The sequence below is a fragment of the Equus asinus genome, chromosome 25 (assembly GCF_041296235.1).
Source record: "Equus asinus isolate D_3611 breed Donkey chromosome 25, EquAss-T2T_v2, whole genome shotgun sequence".
Lineage (NCBI taxonomy): Eukaryota > Metazoa > Chordata > Mammalia > Perissodactyla > Equidae > Equus > Equus asinus.
In genome coordinates this window covers 23,845,650-23,867,182 of record NC_091814.1, presented here as the reverse complement: position 1 = coordinate 23,867,182, position 21,533 = coordinate 23,845,650, and the positions used below count along the sequence as shown (strand labels likewise).

The window sequence follows — 21,533 nt, the reverse complement described above, 5'->3', positions numbered from 1 at the left end:
TGTATAATCTATAGAGAAGTTTTGAAACAGCTTTTATATTCTCAGCTATCCATCCTTCAGTGCTTACTGTGCACAGAACGGTGTATTCAGTTCCTATTAGGGAATATACAGAAGCTAGGGGGTATGAATAGTTCAAAGTTGGGCCAGTAGCTTGGTTAGATAAGATGCAGGAAAACAGGCAAAGGCCAGGTCTCCAATCCAAGACCCACCTCCACCTGACCCAGCGAAGCAGCAAACAGGGCAGCTTGGAGCTATCTGGAAGAAACCTTGGACTGCTGATGGTAGGACTGGAGACAGTGATTCAGGAGGTCAAACTGTGTAATAGATGAGATGCCCACGTTTTTACTAGTAAGGAGTTACTAATGATTTTTTCTGGCTTTAAAAATGCCATGGGAAGAAAAGTACATTGAAAGTCCAAGTTGCTCATTTTTGGCTATTATAGATTAGAAAGCACTACGGGGACCGCCCCATGGCCCCATGGGTAAATTCGCGTGCTCCACCTTGGTGGCCTAGGGTTTTGCTCGTTTGGATCCTGGGCACATGGACCCAGCACCGCTCATCAAGCTATGCTGAGGCAGTGTCCCACATGCCACAACTAGAAGGACCCACAACTTAAATATAAAACTATATACTGGGGGCTTTCTGGAGAAGAAGGAAAAATTAAAAAAGAAAATTAAAAAAAGAAAAAGAAAGAAAGCACTAAATAAGGTAGTTTATCTAACAATGCAAATTTTTGAGAGAGAAGTTACTGTGAATCCCTAATATCTGGGAAGGGGTATGGGATGAAAATAAACAAGTTAGAGATATAATCAATCTAGCAAGTCTTCAAGATCTGCCAGAGAACTCCGATACACAGCTGGAGAGACGTAAACTCTTCGGAAGGCAATTGGCAATATCTGTCAAGATGCACACGCCCTTTGACTTCACTATTTCATTTCTATAAACTTACTTCACAACTACACTCTCACACATGCAAAATAACACAGGTACAAAGTTACTCATTGCTGCGCTGTTGTAATAGTAAAAGTTTGGAAGCAAACTAAATGTTCAACAATAGAAAACTAATTAGATAAATTATAATACATCATCAATGTATTGATTTCTTTTGTGTGTGTGTGTTGATTTCTTAAGGCTATAAAGCTTCAAGAAAAAGGGAGCTCTTTAGCCCTCATATGTAATGATCTCCAAAAGTACATTTTTTTAATCTTAAAAAAGTAAGTAGTATGTATGTTATAATTTGTGTAAAAGGTAATTGTGATGAATAAAATATATATTTCTATTTCTTGTATATGCACAAAACCTTTGGAAAACTACACAAAAACTGACAATTGGTTGTGGGAAAATTAATTTCTATTTTTTTAAAAAAAAGATCCACTGGTTCAAAGCAAAAGCAGGAAATCGTTATCCTCTGCGGTCTCTCTCCACTTCAGCTGACCAGCATTCTTTCTGATCTTTCCATTCTCTCCTATTATATTAGTAAGACTCTTACGAGCTTGCAAGAAAGGTACAAACCCAAGTTGTCTCTGCAGAGTTATTCTCAACTAGGGAGCAAATCGTGTGTGCCGCCTTGCAGAGAAATAAGAATAAAGCACTGCAGTGAGAAACAGAGAGAGAGGGAAAAAAATCTCTCTCCCTGATCGCGTTCTACCTTCCAGATTCTCTTATCCTTTGAGCCTCAAACTATACTTTGTAATTTTGAAATCTGCTATAGTTCTCCTGTAACTTTATAATTTACCTTTTCTGTTTAAGGTAAACTGAATTGGTACTTCTTTTTCTTTTTCTTTTTTATTTTTTAAAGATTGGCACCTGATGGAATTTTGACCTTTTTTCATATTGGCTGGTTAGCTTCAGGCACAGTTAATGGTCTTTCATGGGGCCAGATTTAACTCTTTCAAAGTTGGAAGGGCTCATCGAGGCCCCACTCACAAAATATGCCTCAGGGTATTTTCATCATTTGCTTCAGTTCTCTGATGACTGAAATTAGGAAATCTTTTCTTTGGATTGAGTTCATCTGCCATTGAACCACGAGTTTACTTTGTATCAATAGGTAATGTATAAACTGTACCTAATTGAGGGCAACCACCAGCATGAGTGCTGGAGTCAGATTACATGGGTTAAAGTCTAGCTATGCCTAAATGTGTGACCTTGGACAAGTTACTTAGTTTTTCTGGGTCTCAGTGACCTTATAGTGTAAAATGAGGATAATCTTAGTTTTGAGCATTAAACATATGTAAATACCTAGTAGGGTGCCTGATGCATAGTGAGTGCTCAAAAATTTTAGCATTATTATTGGCTCAAGACTACCCAGTAAGAAGTACCAATTTGGGGCTGGCCCGGTGGCCCAGTGGTTGAGTTCTCACGCTCCACTTCAGCGGCCCAGGGTTCGGATCCTGGGGGCGGACATGGCACTGCTCAGTAGGCCACGCTGAGGCGGCGTCCCACATGCCACAACTAGAAGGACCCACAACAAAGAATATACAACTATGTACCGGGGGGCTTTTGTGAGAAAAAGGAAAAAATAAAATCTTTAAAAAAAAAAAAAAGCGTGGCTTGATGAGCAGTGCCATGTCCGCGCCCAGGATTCGAACCAACGAAACACTGGGCCGCCTGCAGTGGAGCGCGCGAACTTAACCACTCAGCCACGGGACCAGCCCCGGAAAAAAATAAAATCTTAAAAAACAAATTGCCTGTTATTACTCGTACAATTTCCTAGTGTCTCTGAAATTCTAACTGGAGAATTCACACAGGACCAAGCCAGGATTGTACTTTAGATTTTAAAGAGAAACAAATAACCTAAAATGGTCACCTCTCCCCTAGAATGGGTTAGCGGATCCAGAAACAACCCATATACATTAAAGAATACAATAAAAGTGGCATTTCAAGTCACTGGAGAAAAGATGGCTTGTTCAATAAGCGATGCCAAGACAACTAGTTAGGCATCTGGAGCCTGACCTCAGTCTAGTCGCCAAATAAATTCCAGCAGGAACAAAAATTTAAATATAAAAGCTGAAACCATGTGAATTATTTTTTAAATATTGGAATTTACAAACAGCCACTCAAAGGATAAGATCCAGAAGCACAGAAGAGTAATAAATTTGACTACATAAACATTAAAAACATGTCCATGGCCAAAAACACCCCCAAAACAAACAAAATTAAATGACAGATAAACGGGGGGGGGGGAGGGGGGGATGTTTGCAACATATATGACAGAAGGCTAATTTCCTTAATATATAAAGAGTTCAAAGAGATTAATAAAAATGATGAACAGCCCAAGAGCAAACGGCAAAAGACATTAAAGGCTATTTTCAGGAAAGAAATAAAAGAGGCTTATAAATATATGGGGAAAAAACCCTCATAATTAAAGAAATGAAAATTAAAAACAATGATACACTGTATTTCACCCGCTGCTTAAGAGGCAATATAGTGTAATGGTTAAAATTGATGGCTCTAGAGTCAGAATACTTGAGATTAAATCCTGGCTCTACTCCTCACTGTGTATGCTCCAGTTTCCTTTGCTGAGGTTTTTGTGAGAACCAAATGGCAAAATGTAATAAAAAGCAATTAGAACTGTGCCAGACACACAGTAACTACATTAGTTCTTATTATCAGATTGACAAAAACAGGAAAAACATTGTTAATACTGTTGAAAAGAGAGTGGACAACTAGGTACTCTAACACACTGTTGGTGGATGTATAAACTGGTGCAAGGTCTGGCAATTTGACATTATTAACTTTCTAAATGAACAAACCCTTTGATTTGAAATTCACTTTTAGAAATTTATCCTACTAATTACATATATCTATAGATATATTCATAAAGATATATATCTTTATTCATATCTTTATGATATGAATTTTTACGAATATATCTATAGATATAGATTTTATTACAGCAATGTCTGTAACCTAAATGGTCATCCAAATGGGACTGAATAAGTATGTGATGGTGCATCCTAAAAGAAGACACTGTCACAAGAAAACAATCCCTAAGATATTCAAAAAAGGAAATCACAAAACAATGTGGACAGCTTGCTCCCATTATTGTTAGAATGCATAGAATATTTCTGGAAGGAGACACAAGAAAATAGTAACGGTAGTTTCCTCTGAGGAGCAAGACTGGAAGCTGGAGTCAGATGGACATTTGCTTTTGATTAAACACCCTTCTGAAAAAGTGGAATTTTTTTCCCCTGTACATTACTTTTTCAATTAAACAAAAACTAGTTATTTTTTAAAAATAGGATCTCAGTCATCATAGAACATCACGTCTCTATCAGAAAAGCATACCAGCTGAAGACAGAAGGTTCCAAGAGAAATGATGCTTGCTTAACTATCACTGCGGCTTTAAAGACCAAAATGGATATCCCAGAGCAAAGTCCTTGGTCCTTAAAGTCATCACTCTAGAGAGTGATGAAAACCACAGGGACTAAACACAGGAGTCTCCTTTCCAGACCTCATATTATCCAGCTGTTAACTGCCAGAGCCTACAAAACAAGAGTTGTTTGAGCCGGCCCTGATGGCCTAGTGGTTAAAGTTCAGCGGCCCGGGTTCAGTTCCCGGTTGTGGAACCACACCACTGGCCTGTCAGTTGCCATGCTGTGGTGACAGCTCACATAGAACTTGAAGGACCTACAACTAGAATTTAGAACTATGCACTGGGGCTTTGGGGAGGGGAAAAAAAAAACAAAACAAGAGCTGTTTTTGCCTCCAACTCTAGAAGTGTAGGAGTGTTCTTATACTTGGTGTGTTGGTTGGGATGAGGACCGTGAGGGGAAAAGGAAGGGAGAAGGGACTGGCAATTATCCCTTATAATGCTCTCCTGGTTCTCCATGATCTATTTCTTTGGACAACTCATATCTTAGTTTTTTCCTTTCATCTTATACATTAATAGACTTTACAATTCATAAAGCAGTTCCACTTTCTCCTTAATTCTAACAGCCCAGTAGATGGGGATGATAATACCATTACAGTGAATCCCAGAGATGTTGTCCAGTCCCACAAATACTAGGTTTGTGTCCTGGCACCTGCCACCGCCACCTAACTCCCCAAACCTGGTGCTTTCCCCACTATGACTTCCTCTCATCACCCTGCTCAATTTCCTGGTACCAGCTCCTGACTCTACCTCATCTCAGTCAACACCAAGCACCTGTGTTCTCAGGCCTTGTGATTCTAGAGAGTAATGGAGGAGACAGGAGTCATTCAAGGACCAAGGACAAGGTACGTTTTTCTTTCTGGGGACAAATTTGAGTCAGTCACTTTTTAAAACATTTATTCCTTTGTTATTCTGCCTGAGAAAATGAAGTAGCGAACCCTATAAACAGGATTCTCAGCAGTACTGAGTACCTGCCATGCTACATTACCTAGACACTTTATTCACTTTATGTTACTTACACTGTAAAGGCAGGCTCTATTATCTCCACAATACAAATGAGTCTACAGAAATATAGCCAAGAGAAGCCAACTACTTAATGTTATACAACTCCTATGTTCCTCTGTTGAGTAAGGACTCAAATCCCAGTGTTTGGCTCTAAAGTCCATGGTACGTTCCACCACACTGCCAAAAGAACACAGCTCATGGGGTGTGTTAAGTGGTTAAAGACCCCAGTCAAAGGCAACTTGGAAGTTCCTAACGAGTAATGGTAGAAAAAAAGACGGGGCTGCTATTCAGCTAATTCTCTTAGGTTTATTTACTCTGTCTCTCACATCTCTAAAATGAAAATGAAACTAAGTTTCAGGGAAAAAGGTTGGGAACAGAGTTAGCCAAGAAACTGAATAACAAGTAGAAGGGAAAGGCAGCCCCTGCTCATTGGGAGGTAGCCGTGGAAGCTCTGCCTTCTGCGGTTGCCAGGCAACAAAGGTAAACAGCAGGAAGTGGCAGCATCATGGCCACTAACTACAGCGCCAACCAGGTAAGTTCTTTTTCCATCTCTTTAACGTTTAACTTTGCCTTCCAGATTCTCCCTTTGGACTGTTCCCTCCCATAGATTCTGACTAGTGAAGAGACAGCTGAGAGCGGGGTGAGACGGTATTATTCCCCTCCTCAGTTCCTCAGGAGGGGGCCCAGGGACAAGCAAAAGGTATCTCTGGGTTAAGTTTGTAGGGTCTAAACCAGAGGTCATCAAGTTTTTTCTGTAAAAGGCCAGAGAGTAAATATTTTAGGCTTTGTGCGCCAAGTGACAAAATCAGAAATATTATATAGGTATTTACATAATGAGAGAAAACATTTTTCCATAAAATTTTTGACAAAACTCAAATATAATAACAGTGCATTTTTTTGTAATACTAATGAAAAGAACAGAATTCTTTTGGGATGAGAAAACATTTCACTTAATTGGGATACAAAGTTAGTGCTCCCTTTTATCAAATCAATTACAAATGTTCACCTATAAAAACCATTCTTAGCTTTCTCAGGCCATCCCAAAACAAGAGGATGAATTTGGCCCATGGGCCATAGTTTGCTGACCCCTGGTCTAGACCAGAGTTGCCCAATAAAAAGACAACACAAGTCACAAATGTAATTTTAAATGTTCTAGTAGTTAAATGAAAAAAATTAATATTTAATTTAGCCAAATACATCTAAAATATTATTTCAACATGTAATCAATATTTTAAAAGTTGGAGTCAGATGTTTTACTTTCTTTTTTTTTTACTAAGTCTTCAAAATTTCGTGTATGTTATACTTATAAAGCACCTCAATTTAGACTAGTCACATTTCAAGTGCTCAATAGCCACATATGGCTAGTGGCTCCATGTAGGTAGGACAGCAAACACATAGACTAAACAAACTACATACTCTTTATAGTGAGTTAAAGCCTAGCATGGCTGTTCAGGCCTTTGGTCTTCAAAGCGAAAGAACCGTGCCTAGTTATCATTTCCCGCGCTTGGGGCCTTTAAGCCTCACAGGGGTTCTCATCTTTCTCTCCACAGTATGAAAAAGCGTTCTCACCCAAGTATCTGCAGAACTGGTCTCCCGCCAAGCCAACAAAACAGGTATTCCACGCTCAGGGCACCCACAGGGCCAGTCTGTGGTTCTTTACACTGCACCTAACTTCTTTCAGCATTTAAATTCCCATATCCTCCTCTCCCTCAGCCCTTAATTCAAGCTCTTCAGAGACTTTCTCCCTCTTTTCCACCCCATTTTCATAAGTACTTCTCTCTCCATCTCTACCCCAGAGCATTTCTTCTCATGAAGGCTACACTCAGATTATCGCCAATGATCGTGGTCATCTATTGCCTTCAGTGCCCCGTTCCAAGGTGAGAACTCATCTCATTCCTATCAAAACAGGTAGAGAACAGGCATAGAGCTGGAGTAACAGAGGGGACACTTGCAATCTCCTGCAATCACAATCCGGAAAATTGAAGTTCAATCTAGCTCACCTCGTAACACAAGCGCCCCCAAACTTTCAGCCGTTTATCCAACAAGATAGAGTTTAGCATCCAGAATTCCTTAAATTGATGAATGATTTGTATAAAATGAACGCCTTCAGGTGATGATACTTATACAGTGAGTACTCTGCCAAACTTAGCCTAAGGATGCAGAATTTAAGCTGGCAGAGGTAAGGGGATGAAAAAATTACGGTAACCTACATGAGAGGGGGGGAAAAAAAGGAGTGGGGAGATTATGCTGTGTCTTATTTCATTACCTTCATTCCCAAAGGTAAAGGATGGAAATAAGATGAATAGAGGTCCTGCCAACAGGTCAGTTACTGGGAGTGAGAAGCCCTGTTGAGGAACCCCGTCTTTTTCCTTTTAGGCAAATCCTTGGGGTTCCTTCATGGGCACCTGGCAAATGCCTCTGAAGGTACCCCCTGCTCGGGTGACCCTGACCTCCCGTACAGCGGCTGGTGCTGCCTCCCTCACCAAATGGATACAGAAAAATCCTGATTTACTCAAGGCCTCCAATGGGCTGCGTCCTGAAATCTTTGGCAAGGTATCTGTTCCTCCCACCTAACCTCAAATCCTATTGTCTTCATTTCTTTTCAACTTCAAAAAGGTATATTGTTGGGACAGCCCTGGTGGCCTAGTGATTAAGTTCGGCGTGCTCCACTTCAGTGGCCCAGGTTCAGTTCCCAGGCATGGACCTACACCACTTGTCTGTCAGTGACCACGCTGTGGTGGCCGGCTCACATACAAAAAGAGGAAGACTGGCAGCAGATGTTAACTCAGGGTGAATCTTCCTCAGCAAAACAAAAAAAACCCCCAAAAAACACCATACTGTTATACCACAATTATCCCAGCAGGGGGACCCTCTAACCAATTCTGTCTTATCCTATCTAGTCCGTAATCACCGTCTGAGGCCTGAAGGGATGAGCTAAGGAAATCTTACTGTCCCCACCCCTCCCCCCCACCCCAGTACAAAATGATTTGATCTCAAGGAAGAAGTTAGCAGAATCAAATTTAACTCTTCTTACTGGAGACCTGACCTTTTGTCCATGGTATGGGGAGAATGGGACTTAGAATTCTGAGATGGATTGGGAATGATCCACGTCTGACTAGAAACATGATTGTTTCTTCTATTTGCCCCCCGACAGCCCCATGATCCAGTCAGTCAGAAGAAACTCTGGAAGTCTATCACAAAGACTGTACAACAAGCACCAAGTCCAACCATAATTCCAAGCTCCCCAGCCTCAAATCTCAGTTCCCCGGATCAACTCCAAAGCTCACACCCCTCTGCAGGTCACACTCCAGGTCACGCGACCCCAGTCAACTCTTTTAACAGCCCACCTGGAAGCCCACGTGTGCTAGAACACTGGGCAGGTCCTAATCTAGCCGAAGTCCAGAAATGCAAACCTGGAACTCCAGAAAGGACCAAGGGACCACAGTGAGAAAACCTGTCTAGAGATCAAAGGAAATAAGCAACACTCCCCAGTCAGGGAAATTATGGGGTGGGGATAAAGGCGAATTTGGAAAATAAACATCGTTTTTTGAAACTTTCACTGATTTGGATTTTTTCCTCCTGCTATGCTGCTTCTTGTAACCTGTAACCGGGAAAAGGAAGGTTGGGGGGAAATAGAATAGGGAAAAGATGATAGTGGCTTGGAGTGGAAGGCATTTTTACAAGGACTGAGTTAGTTCTACTCCAAAAATGACCAAGAAGTTGGTGTGAATCATAGCAAAAGAAAACTCAAAGAATCAGTCCCTCACGCTCACTCCCTCGTTTTTCATCCTGAGCACACCCAACTACAACTTTAAAGTCATAAGTACAATTGTTTAGTAGAGTAAGTGTATGTGAGTTTGGAGGAGGTGGGGAAGAAAAGGTATGGGGAGCCAAAGTAGAAGACACTCTCCTTATCTAAGACTTTGTATCTCATGACAGAACACACAGGGAAAACAAATCAGAAAGTTACAAGAGCAAAACTCAAGCAAAAGTACAAATATAGTTTGAAAACTGAAGATACAGAAGTCATTAGAAGACAGAGAAGAGAGACAAAGAGAGATGGTAAGCAGAAATTCAGGGCAGAATAACAAACACGATGACCACTCTGAAACTCCAACTCCACAAGTCAGGAACTCCGCATCCATTTCCCAGCCTTCAACTTCTGCTCATCTCTGTCCCCATTCTGCATCTTCCTGGTACTGGCTGTTATATTTAATGCCCTTGCCAAACCTTTCCCAGTCTCAATGCCAAAGTGTTCCTTCATGAACACACTTGTCCCTCACTCCAAGGACAACGACAGAGGACATATGGTTTAAGCTGGAGGAACGCTACAAAGACTTCCTAGGACCAGTCTAGCAAAAAGGGAGAAGTGAGCATTACTTAAAGCGAAAGACTACTTGGGAGCTGGGATGAACACTACTGAGGCAGCAGGGCTCCACTGTCTTAGCCTAAGTAAGGTCTTCCTCTCTGACACCAATTACAGTCAGTGCAACTTCTCTCCAACCCACAGCTTTAACTGGTTGGCCAACAACTCAGCCACGGACAAGACAGATCTATCACCCCAGACTTTCCAAAGAATATCAAAACAGCATTCCTACCAAGGGAGTTAGGGACCCCAAAGTCTGGCTTATATGGATTATAAAAGCAGCAAGTTTTCTCATTAAATTATAATGTTTGCCAGGCTTTCAACAATCTTTTTTTTTAAGATCGGCTCTGAGCTAACATCTGTTGACAATCTTCCTCTTTTCCTTTTCTTTCTTTTTCCTCCCCAAAGCCCCAGTACATAGTTTTATATCCTACTCGTGGGTCCTTCTAGTTATTCTATGTGGGATGCCACCTCAGCATGGCTTCACGAGCAGTGCTAGGTCCGCACCCAGGATCTGAATCGCCGAACCCCAGGCTGCCAAAGGGGAGTGCGTGAACTTAACCACTACACTACCAGGCCAGCCCCATCCCTCCTTTCTTATCTCTACTCTCTTCTCTCTCCAAATCTACATACTTAGTGCATCACCCCTTAGCTGTCACCTTCACTGGTTCCTAGCTCCCTTGACTAGATAATAATTTGCTGAACTGTACCATGAGGCTTATAATTAGTTCTCAGTGAGATTTTGGAGACGGTAATAACTCAAACTCTCTCCACATGCTTAACTTCCTTTCTCTTACTCCTTCCTTCTCTGAGGCTTCTGCATGCTGTTAAATCTTTGGCTACTTGTATTTGATTCTCTGAAAATTTTTTCAGTGGTCAGTTGTCGGACAAACTGTTTCCCTCCTAAGAAAGGTCAGACTGGGGGACGTAAATGCCTGAGACCAGAGGGAGGAGGAGGAAATTGGCTCCTCCCAAACCGCCATTCTCTTGGTTTCTCTAGATTTCAAGGAGAGTCAAAGACAAAATGAGTATTTTAATTCAGTTTCAGAAAAAGACGTCACATGAATTTGGATTAGAGAACATGACAATAAGAGGCTTGTTTTTCCAGAAAGGCAAGGAAAAGAAATAACCCTTAATAGGTTCAATGATAATTTTCTGGATCTTCCTCTTGCATCGTAAGCTATGTATCTTCTCCCCAAAGCACCTGCTCCAAGAGCCAACTCACTCTCTTTATCTCCCTCTAGCTGGGACAGGCTAATTCCCCTCCACCCCCACCCCTCTTCTTTCAGTCATACTGCGTGGGTGCTAAAGACCCTGAGCTCTGACCAATGAACAGAACTGTCCTTTAAACCGGCAACCCACAGGCAGTGGCACCCGAAGCCCCACTCCCAGTCCCCATGGCAGAGGCCACAGAGCTGGCATTGTTTCCACTGTCTCAGGAAGAAGGAGCCAAAAGCTGACCCTCAGCACAAATCAAAGCCCAATATGGAGACAGAATAAGGGTCCTAGGCCCAGAGTAGGCTGCAAGCTGGGGACAGGAAAAGGGAGTTTTGCAGTCATTCCATCTTTAGAAACAAGGGGAAAAGTGGACCCTTTTCCACTACTATGTTTCTATATGGTACACTATTGCTGAGCTCCAAGGGGATGTGCAAGCACAAAAGGGACTAAACAAATCAGGAGAACTTTGTCCTGGCTGGAGATAAGAGTGACAAACAGGAAGACAGGTCAATATAATCATTTGTAGGAAGATGATGTTGGAAACTTTAGCTCTTCACATGGCTGCCAGCCCTACAGAGGACAACACAGTAAGAACCAAGACAACCACTCCAGACTGGTATAGCTGGGGAATCTTCAGGCCTTTTCCTAGGTCCCATATCTGTAGGGGAAAAAAGAAGAATTTCAGCAATCAGGTCCTTGGTCACTCTCATAGGTCTTTTCTCAGAAAGGAACTCCATCTAACGGAACAGACAATTCATCGCAGCATAATTCTAGAGAAAAGCACTTCTTTCCTCATGCCCCGTCACCTTTCTCAAAATCCACAATATAATATCTACCACCCACTTTTTCAATGACAGGAGAGGCATTCTCAGCCCCTATATGCTAAAGCTTCCAGACTAAATAGATTAAACTTTCTCTCATGACAACAAAGCCGCATCAATGTTTCCTGAAGTGTGTTCCTCCAAAAACTAGTTCCTCAGAATGTTGAGGGAAAAAAGTTCTGTGGTCAAATGAATTTGGTAAACATTTAACTGCAAGACTTCTCAAACAATTTATTAATACACATTGTGAATCTCCAAAATGAGGATAGAATATACATGATTTCCTACAGATAGTCAATCACAGAATCCCTTTTGAGAAGGAACATCCGTCCATCAGGGGACTAATGCTCCAAAAAAACCCTCTTTGGGATTTAGAACATTACTTCTCAAGTCTGTTTTGACTGTGACCCCCACTAAGAAATAGCTTCTCAAGATAGTTATTACTTCCTACTCTCTTAGATCAACCCCACTCTCCACCCCGCCATTAGATCTTCTGGCAAGGCAGCTCTGAAGCTTAGAGGGCAAGAACTACGGACTGTCACAGAGAACAGATAAAATCCTGTCCCACACTCAGAGCCAATACTTGCTAGGAGGAAAAATAAAAGCACATTTAAGGGCTTAAGAAAAGCCTTGACTGAGTCCTGAGATTTTGTAAACTGCTTCCCCGGCCTTCTCCCCATATTGAGACAAAAGCAAATATACTGCAAGTCCCACTTGAGCCAAGATGCGAACAGAAACACTGATCAGCTGATTCTCATGAGAGCTTTGTTCTGTAGAAGAAGTCGTCATTAACAGAAACGCCCTCCCTCTCCATCCCTTCCCCCTGAGAGAAGTGAGGTTACTTTGAATCAAACTGAACACTACCACGGGGAACAGGTGACAGATGCACTTAGTTTCTCACCTTTTCTGATTCCATTAAACTCTCTGTTGGACCGGATTGAAATTCAGAAAGTACTTGTCTCTAGGCTCTCATGTGGAAGTTATAAAGGTCAAATTAAGGCAAAAGCCTCCATCTGACAGATGGCTCAGGAGAGAAGTAAGAATGGAAACAAGAAGAATGGAATTGTAATTGTTTTCCTGGGAAAGGAAGCAAGACTAGGGGTAGGCAGACCACAGAATGTGAAATCTCAAATACTGGAGGAGGGACTGATCTCTGACCAGGGGCAGGTTTGATTAAACTTTAATTCCTTTATAAAGAGAAAGAGACACCAGTTTGAACTGACCCCAAGGTCATATAGGAGGCAACATGGACAGTTTTCAGACCATCAAAAGATTCCTAAACCCAATTAAAATCTGGGATCCTAGGCACCCAGTTTCTGTTAAAGTTGGCCCTATTCTCTCCAATAACTCAAAATAAATAAAAAACCAAAACAGTTAATGCAATCCAATGTCAAGATAACAAAAGTTAGTATATTTGACTCCAGCCAGACTTATTCTGAGTTGACAGGAATGTTAGACTGAAAGCAGCAACCATGTTTATCTAGCCCCTGACTGAATCCCCAGTGTCTAGAATAGTGCCTGACACAACAGGTACCAATTAATTATTTGTCTAATAAATACGTCTTCTATGCCAGAAGTATGACCTGGCTTCAGGGGTTTCTTTTACTAACATCCCTCTTTTTTTTTTAAACTTGGCACCTGAGCTAACATCTGTTGCCAATCTTTTTTTTTTTCCTTCTTCTCCCCAAAGTCCCCCAGTACTTAGTTGTAGGTCCTTCTGGTTGTGCTATGTGGAACGCTGCCTCAGCCTGGCTTGATAAGTGGTGCCACGTCGGTGCCCAGGATCCCAACCGGTGAGACCCTGGGTCACAAGTGGAGTGTGTAAACTTAACCACTCGGCCACAGGGCCGGCCCCAGTAACATCTCTAAAACTGGAAGAGTTCGCTCTGAGACCTTGCAAGTATCCGCCAGGCCTACATCCAGTGCTCAGCTACATCACTAGCAGGGCTGCCAAGAATTGCACTGGGGGTCTAGTTTAGCTTCCCCTGAGAGGTCCCCGAGCAAAGGTCCAGTACAATTAACTTTAAGAACAGCACTAGGGGCTGGCCCTAGGGGCTGCAGTGGCACAGCACGTAAGTTCGCACATTTTGCTTCAGTGGCCAGGGTTCGCCAGTTCAGATCCCAGGTGCGGACCTACGCACCGCTCATCAAGCCATGCTGTGGCAGGCGTCCCACATATAAAGTAGAGGAAGAAGGGCACAGATGTTAGCTCAGGGCCAGCCTTCCTCAGCAAAAAGAGGAGGATTGGCAGTAGATGTTAGCTCAGGGCTAATCTTCCTCAAAGAAAAAAAAAAAAAAGAACAGCATTAAACCCAGACAATGAAGGAGAAAATCCTCCCAGCCTCTCCATTCCCTTCACCCAGAAAATGTACAAATCTACAATTAACTTACCAAGTGTCGGATCCCATTCCAGGTGTGATACATGAGAGGGAAGACAAGTGCAAACTTGGCTGTGTGGATCAGTGCTGGCCCCAGACACAGGGACTTTACAAGTTCCAAATGAGACTCAAAGTTCCCAGGGACCAGTAGGGCGGACAAGCCAAAAAGAGAGACCCCTGAGGAGAAAAGCAAGTAAGCCATCACAGCTGCCCACCAGCTACAAGCAACGTAACACATAAAACTGAGTTCTATGACAGCCCCTGGCAACTCTTACAATTCTAAACCATTTCAAAATGGGGAAGATTTAAACTAATGTTCATGTTTGTAGTGGGAGATAGGCTACTTACGATCTGACCCTAATCTCTTAAAATTAGCCATACATTTTAGAATATTATTCCTTGGGGCGGGCCTGGTGGTGCAGCAGTTAAGTGTGCACGTTCCGCTTCTCGGCCGCCCAGGGTTTGCCGGTTCGGATCCCCGGTGCAGACATGGCACCGCTTGGCAAGCCATGCTGTGGTAGGCATCCCACATATAAAGTAGAGGAAGATGGGCACAGATGTTAGCTCAGGGCCAGTCTTCCTCAGCAAAAATAGGAGGACTGGCAGTAGTTAGCTCAGGGCTAATCTTCCTCAAAAAAAACAAACAAAAAAATAGAATATTATTCCTCCTTTCAACATCCCTCTTGATAAAAATTTCACCTCTCACTTAAGAAGTCACCTCTGGCTGCAGCTGTATCATCATCTCAGTAAGAAAAAGTAAAAGCAGTATATGCAGACAAAGGGAAAGACTGAGAAAAAAATTTAAAACATTCAAATCTCTACCACACAAAAATTTAACTCAAAATGGGTCAGAGACCTAAATGTAAGGGCTAAAACTATAAAACTCTGAGAAAAAAACAGGAACAAATCTTTATGACCTTGGATTAGGCAGTAGTTTCTTAGATATGACAGCAAAATCATAAGCAACAAAAGAATAGATAAAATGAACTTCATCAAAATTAAAGTTTTGTGCTGCAAACAATGCCATCAAGAAAGTCAAAAGACAACACACACAATGAGAGAAAATATTTGTAAATCATACGTGTGATAAGGGACTTGTATCCAGAATATATTAAAGACTCTTACAACTCAATAATAAAAAGATAACCCAATTTAAAAATGGGCAAAGGATCTGAATAGCTCTCTCTCCAAAGAAGGTAAACGAATGTCCAGTAAGTATATGAAAAGATGCTCAAAACCATTACCCATTAGGGAAATGCAAATCAAAACCATAATGAGAAGCCACTTCACACCCACTAGGATGCTATATCTAAACATAAAATTATATGTACATTTATATAAAATATATACAACTTTATAAATGTCTAATGCATTTAATTTATATTTAATAATGAATATAAATAAACTAGGTTATATATATATATAAAGATAAACAGACAAGTAACAGCAAGTATTGGCAAGGATGTAGAAAAACTGGAACCCCCATGCATTGCTGGTGGGCATGTGAAATGATGTAGCCATTTTGGAAAACAGTCTGGCAGTTCCTCAAAATGTTAACAGATGTTTATTAATAATGTTAATGTTAATGTATGACCCAGCAATTCCACTCCTATGTATATACCCAAAAGAAATGAAACATAAGTCCACACAAAAACTTGTACATAGTAACAGCAGCATTATTCACAACAGTCAAAAGATGGGAACAATCCAAATATCCATCAACTGATGAACGGGTAGATTAAACATGTTGTATCTAGAGAATGGAATATTATTCAGCAACAAAAAAAATGAAGTACTGATACATGCTACAACATGGATGAACTTTGAAAACATTACACTAAGCAAAAGATGCCAGTCACAAAGGACCATATATTGTACAATTTTATTTATATGAAATGTTCAATATGGGCAAGTCTATAGAGACAAAGTAGGTAAGTGGTTGCCTTGGGCTGGAGGATTGGGAGGAAACAGGGAGTGACTGCTCATGGATATAGGGTTTTGTTTTGGGGTGATTAAAATGTTCTAAAACTGACTGTGGTGATTGTAGCACAACTCTGTGAACACACTAAAACCCACTGAATTATAAACTTTAAATAAGTGAACTGCATGGTATGTGAATTATATCTCAATAAAGCTGCTATGAAACAATCTCTACCACAACAGTTGCTACCTAGTTTCTACTCCTACACATTTCCATCAGTAACTGTGGCTCGTTACAGTGATTCTCAACAATAGGGTGAAAAGATACATCTGTTGAAAATGCACAGGATTATTTTAACACGCATTTAATTATCCATTTCCACTCAAGACAGAAGAGTGGTTAGAATCATGACAATTCATCACTAGAAGGAATCTTCTAATAGTAAGGTTATTGAGATGAACATGCAAACTCTTTCCAAGACTTTAAAGAACATGAAACATTTATAGCAGTAGGGGATGGAAAACAGCATGCAGAGAGTGTAAGATTCTGTTCTACTGCCATCAAATGTAGCAAACATGCACTCCTTTCTTTCACAGACATTTACTGAAAGCATCCTATGTACTAACCCTGTGCTAAACTTCTGGCGAGAAAAACTACGACATGGTCTCTGCCCTTAAGAACTAGGGGATCTGGTGTCAAGATGGCCGCACAGGAGGACCCTGAACTCACCTCCTTCCACGGACACAACAAATTTACAACTAGTCCTTGAACAAGTACCCTTGAGAGAGAACTGAAAACTGGATAAAAAGAATCCCCACAACAAGGGACAGTGCTGACTGAGGTGGAAGAGATGGAAATTCCTTTCTTGAGAGGAAAAAGCCATATTTTAGCCACGGTGCTTCACAGCTGAGGGCAATGTTAAGCTGCTGCTAAGGTGCTTGGTCCTTCCGAGGAAGCTAAGGCCGCGTTGGGCTGAGGCCCTCACTTCATCCAGCAACTAGCACCATGCCCGGCAGAGCCTGCCCAGCACTCGCCCGCACCATGGCCTCCGACTTTTCTTCTATGGGTTAGTGTTGTTACAAGTGGCCATTCCCAGGACTCAGCTGTTAGACTGCTGTCACATCTGGTGCACAGATGAGGGCTGAGCCTGCCCTGATAGCTAAAAGCATACGCGTGGCTGTTGAAGTTTCCGAGCTTTGGGCTTGCACTGAAATTCAAAGGGATAGTGGAGGGGCTCCTGTGGTCTTTTAACTTCCTATCTATCTAGACTGTGGAAGATCCTTGAACACTCCTGGGTCCATATCTTCCTCCCACACCTTCTCAAACTCTCAGTTCATGTACCTCAGTGTTTTCAGTAGTTTTTTTCATGGTTTTCATGCCCCTAAGCCAAAAGAAACACCTAACAGTTTTGTTTATTAAGTAGTTAGATCCAAACAACTTAAGTATTTATGTTCTAACAATTTAACAGCCTTTTGAAAAAAATTATCCACATAAATGGAAATAAATTTTTTTTTATTTCATTCTTAAATAACCACAAGTACTTACTAATGGGATGTATACATTGTTAGATACTGTACAATTCCTCAAACCTTGGAAACCAGAGTGGACATTACCATTCTCATTTCCTGCTCCATACTGATTTTCACACAGGTCAGACTGGAGAATGAGACCTTCACTGAAAGATCACCTGAATCCATAAGCAAACCTACTGCTCAGGCAGTCGGCTTCTTTTCTAGAAAAGCCAAAGAACTTACAGATTTATAAAGTAACTAATGGAACTCTGAAATGGCTGTTTTTTCCTTCTGGGCTTTTCATGAGATAGGACCTTAGTTACTGATTCTCAAATGTGATGTGTTATACATACAGTAGGAATCCTGGTCATTCAAGACTGAGGCACAAACTCTGGAGTAAGATAGATCTGAATTCAGTTCCAACGCTGTCAATAGCTATTACATCACTTCCTTTTCTGCTTATAATAATGCCTAGTTAGGACTGTGAGAATTAAATTAAATACTTTACATAAAGTTTCTAACAGAGGTCTGGTAGTGATTATTATTTACATTAATAATGGGAATATTTCATCCTACACCTCAGAACATGGCTGATCATTAGTAGCAAAAAATCTTGTTCTCGGCCCTTCTTACTTCATGACTGCTATATCTTAATCCTCGCATTACCAAGATGGGATGACCTGGAAAAATTGGTTGTTACAGAAGGGAAAATGCTTCATTCTTCCTCAGTGCATGAAAACTCCTGACACCTCCCCCGCCCCCACCAAGGCTGCAGGAAAACAGACAGGCAGAATACATCATGATGAGAATAGTGTGACAACACTTCAGACTAAAGAGCAATCAGGCGCTGTCAAGCTCAGTTTTAATCACTTGGACAGCTCCACCAAGGCTCTTTTAGATGTTTTCATTTTCATTTGCAGTGACATCTGCAGGGGTTTGCTGGGAAGAAGTATCTGAAAGAGTCTATGATGGCTTCTGGAAGTGGCAATAGGACTTACTGACAATCTGCACAGTTCTGTAAATAGCACTTAACTGTGGTGGAGCAGCCTGGAGCTGGTCTTGGCAGCCAAGTGAAAGCGGCATTTAATTTTTCTTAGTGATTAGATAGGACAGCTTCGGTGACTTTGTTTTCCCAATTTAAATTGTTTAGCTCTTAGAAGAGGCCTCCTCAAGCACACAGGTTCCAGGAGGAGAAGCTATTTCCTGCTTCCCAGTACACTAGACATCAGAGGGGGATTTAGGAAATCTCTTATTTATTTTCTTCTCATATATTTTTCACTTGTAACGAGGAAAGTCTTGGCCAAAGTCACTTTTGACTGAATTAACTGACTGATGTTGTGCTTGAAGATGTGCTATAAGAAGAAATACATATTTGGCCTTTTTGCCCAGTTTCTGGCACACAGCTCCTAAACCCTTGGAATCTCTGGAGTGATGAGTGTCTTTTGTATGCTAATGAGACGACTGGTGGCTGGGGGCTCCTCAATAGCTTCAGGATGGGGGCTAGTTGCCAGAAAGACCAAGGCATGATCTGAGGGTCGGAACCTTCAGCACCATACTCCCCTCCTCTTCCCAGCCCCCCACACCTCTGGATAGGATAATGGCTGGTAATTGAGTTAATTACCAATGGCCAGTGATCTAATCAATCCTGCCTAGGCAATGAAATCCCCATAAAAATCCCTAAACTACAAGGTCCAGACAGCTTCCATGTTGTTGAACACATCCATGCGCTGGGAGGGTGGTATGACCAGAGAGGGCACAGAAGCTCCACGTACACTCACCTCTCCTCTCCCCCATACCTTGCTCTACACTACATAGCTCTTCCATTTGGCTGTTCTGAGTTGCATCCTTTATTTAAAAAGCCAGTAAATGTAAGTAAAGTGTTTTCCTGAGTTTTGGTAAGCTGTTCTGCCAAATTATTGAACCTGAGGAAGGGGTCATGGGAACACTGATTTATAGCCAGAATTTTATATATAGTATTTAATTTACTTCTCACAGTCCTAACTAGGCATTATTATAAGCAGAAAAGGAAGTGATGATATAGTAGCTAGTGACAGCATTGGAAGTGAATTCAGATCTATCTTACTCCAGAGTTTGTGCCTCAGTCTGGAATGACCAGGATTCCTACTGTATGTATAACACATCACATTTGAGAATCAATAACTAATGTCTCACCTCATCAAAAGCCCAGAAGTAAAAAACCAGCCATTTCAGAGTTCCATTAGTTATTTTAGAAATCTGTAAGTTCCTTGGCTTTTCTAGAAAAGAAGCTGACTGCCTGAGCAGTAGGTTTGCCTATGCATTCACGCATCACTCATCTCTCAAGAAGTTCTGATTCTTCAACCTACCTGTTTTTAAAGACTACCCAAAACATTCAGTACCATTCTTATACCCACTCAAGATAACTATATAATTCATTTATAGTTGCATTCCTCTAAAATATCCATGGTTCAGCATCCATATTTTCTTGTTCTAATCTCATTCTTTTTATTGTTGTATACTGCATCTTGTTGATTACCCTTTGCAGTCTCATTCATACTGCAGCTTCAGCTACACGCTGTTCTCAAGGAATTTACCTGATTTCATGTAGATTTTTAGAGCATCTGTCACTGTGAAAAACCATGAGAATTTTAATCCCTATAGAACCAAAATAATGGAAGAGTGTTACTAGCCATCTCTTTCCGTCTTTTAAAGGATTATTTGTAAAATAGAATTTCAATAAATTCTATTTTCAAGTCAAACTAGTGTCATCGTGCTTTTTAGTTCAACATGCTTTTTAGGATTTATATATTGGCCACAAATCTCTACAGACTGAATAAATACTTTATCATGGATTTGTCTAGGCCAGTTTGTCCTTTTACTAGAACAAACCAGAACATGAACCTTTTAAGCCTTCCGACGGTCAAGTTCCAACTTCTCAGTGTGGCAGTCAAAGTCCTTCACTGTCTGGCACGCTTTCCAGCCTTATCTTTCACCACCTCTCCCATAAACACTACTCTCAAACAACCAGACCTAGTCATCATTATCCGATGACTCTGGACACTTGCCAATCCCTATGTCTTTGCATAAGGCAGTTTCTCTGTTGGAATGCCCTCCTCTATCTCCTCTTCATGAACTCTCCTACTCAGATTTCTTTCAAGCTCTTCAACTCCTTCAGAGTTGGTCTCTCCTCTGGAATCTCATATCTCTATTAAAAAGTAATCACGGTGCATTATAAATATTTGTCTTACTCCTTAGACTCTTCTACCCTTAAAGATAGAGGCTATTATTATCATTTTCCAATTTCAAATGCATAACAGGAGATTAACTAGAAGGTAGGAGGAATGAACATTTCTGAAATGACCACTATGAGCAAAGTGATTTATGGGTGTATTCATTTAGCAAATGAAGATTTTCTAAGCACCTACTGAGTGCTAGAGGGTATGAACGGTAAATAAAATGGATGTCATCCCCACTCTCTGAAGAGTCTACAGTCTAACAGAAGAGAGAGATTTATAAAAAGCAATCAAAATAATTACAAATTACATAATATAAGCTAGGAAAGAAACAAGTGAGTGTACTAAGAACAATGAAGGACTAGTGCTGTGAAATAGAAAATTAACAATAGAACTAGAAATAGAAGCTACAACTTTACATATGGTGGTAAGCAAAGTACTCTTTGAGTGACAATTTTGTTGAGATCTAGGCTAAGAAGGAACTAACCATGCACAGTGGAGGAAGGGGTACAAGTGGACATTTCAGATCAAGGGAATAAAACATGCAATGGCTCTATGGTGAGGGAGAGTTTTGCCTGCTCTGAGGAGTTCAAAGACCAATGTGGCTCAAGCAGAGCAAGCCAGGGGAGGAATGGCAGAGATGAGTTAGGCAAGGGCCAGATCAGACAGGGCATTTTAGGCCATGGTGGAGATTTCAATTTTAGTCTAAGTGCAAAGGAAAATAACGTA

The 21,533-nt window shown here is 41.2% G+C and overlaps 2 protein-coding genes across 4 annotated transcripts in view; one reads left to right on the top strand and one right to left on the bottom strand.

Moving 5' to 3' along the window:
- Positions 1 to 21,533, bottom strand: part of SDHC (succinate dehydrogenase complex subunit C) — a 53,593-nt gene that overhangs the window by 15,067 nt on the left and 16,993 nt on the right. For 2 of the 3 annotated variants that reach the window (XR_011498203.1, XM_044757944.2), the window contains exon 5: positions 14,174 to 14,337. Coding sequence is in view for 2 of the 3 variants with exons in the window: in XM_044757944.2 (XP_044613879.1) it covers positions 14,174 to 14,337 (164 nt within the window). In the remaining variant the exon portion in view is untranslated. Of the gene's footprint in view, positions 1 to 10,756; positions 11,620 to 14,173; positions 14,338 to 21,533 lie in introns of those variants that run through there. The other variant, XM_014835508.3, reaches the window with a different exon arrangement.
- On the top strand, positions 22 to 11,235 carry CFAP126 (cilia and flagella associated protein 126). The gene is made up of 5 exons (XM_070497503.1): positions 22 to 5,909; positions 6,928 to 6,990; positions 7,174 to 7,254; positions 7,754 to 7,930; positions 8,532 to 11,235. The coding sequence occupies exons 1-5, from the start codon at positions 5,883 to 5,885 to the stop codon at positions 8,823 to 8,825; spliced, it is 642 nt and encodes a 213-aa protein (XP_070353604.1). The 5' UTR covers positions 22 to 5,882; the 3' UTR covers positions 8,826 to 11,235.

Bases quoted from the DNA above. Each gene is read 5' to 3' on its own strand.
- CFAP126 (XM_070497503.1), top strand. From the start codon at position 5,883: ATGGCCACTAACTACAGCGCCAACCAG. The intron at 5,910-6,927 runs GTAAGTTCTTTT...TTCTCTCCACAG, and splicing joins CTAACTACAGCGCCAACCAG to TATGAAAAAGCGTTCTCACC. The intron at 6,991-7,173 runs GTATTCCACGCT...TCTCTACCCCAG, and splicing joins CCGCCAAGCCAACAAAACAG to AGCATTTCTTCTCATGAAGG.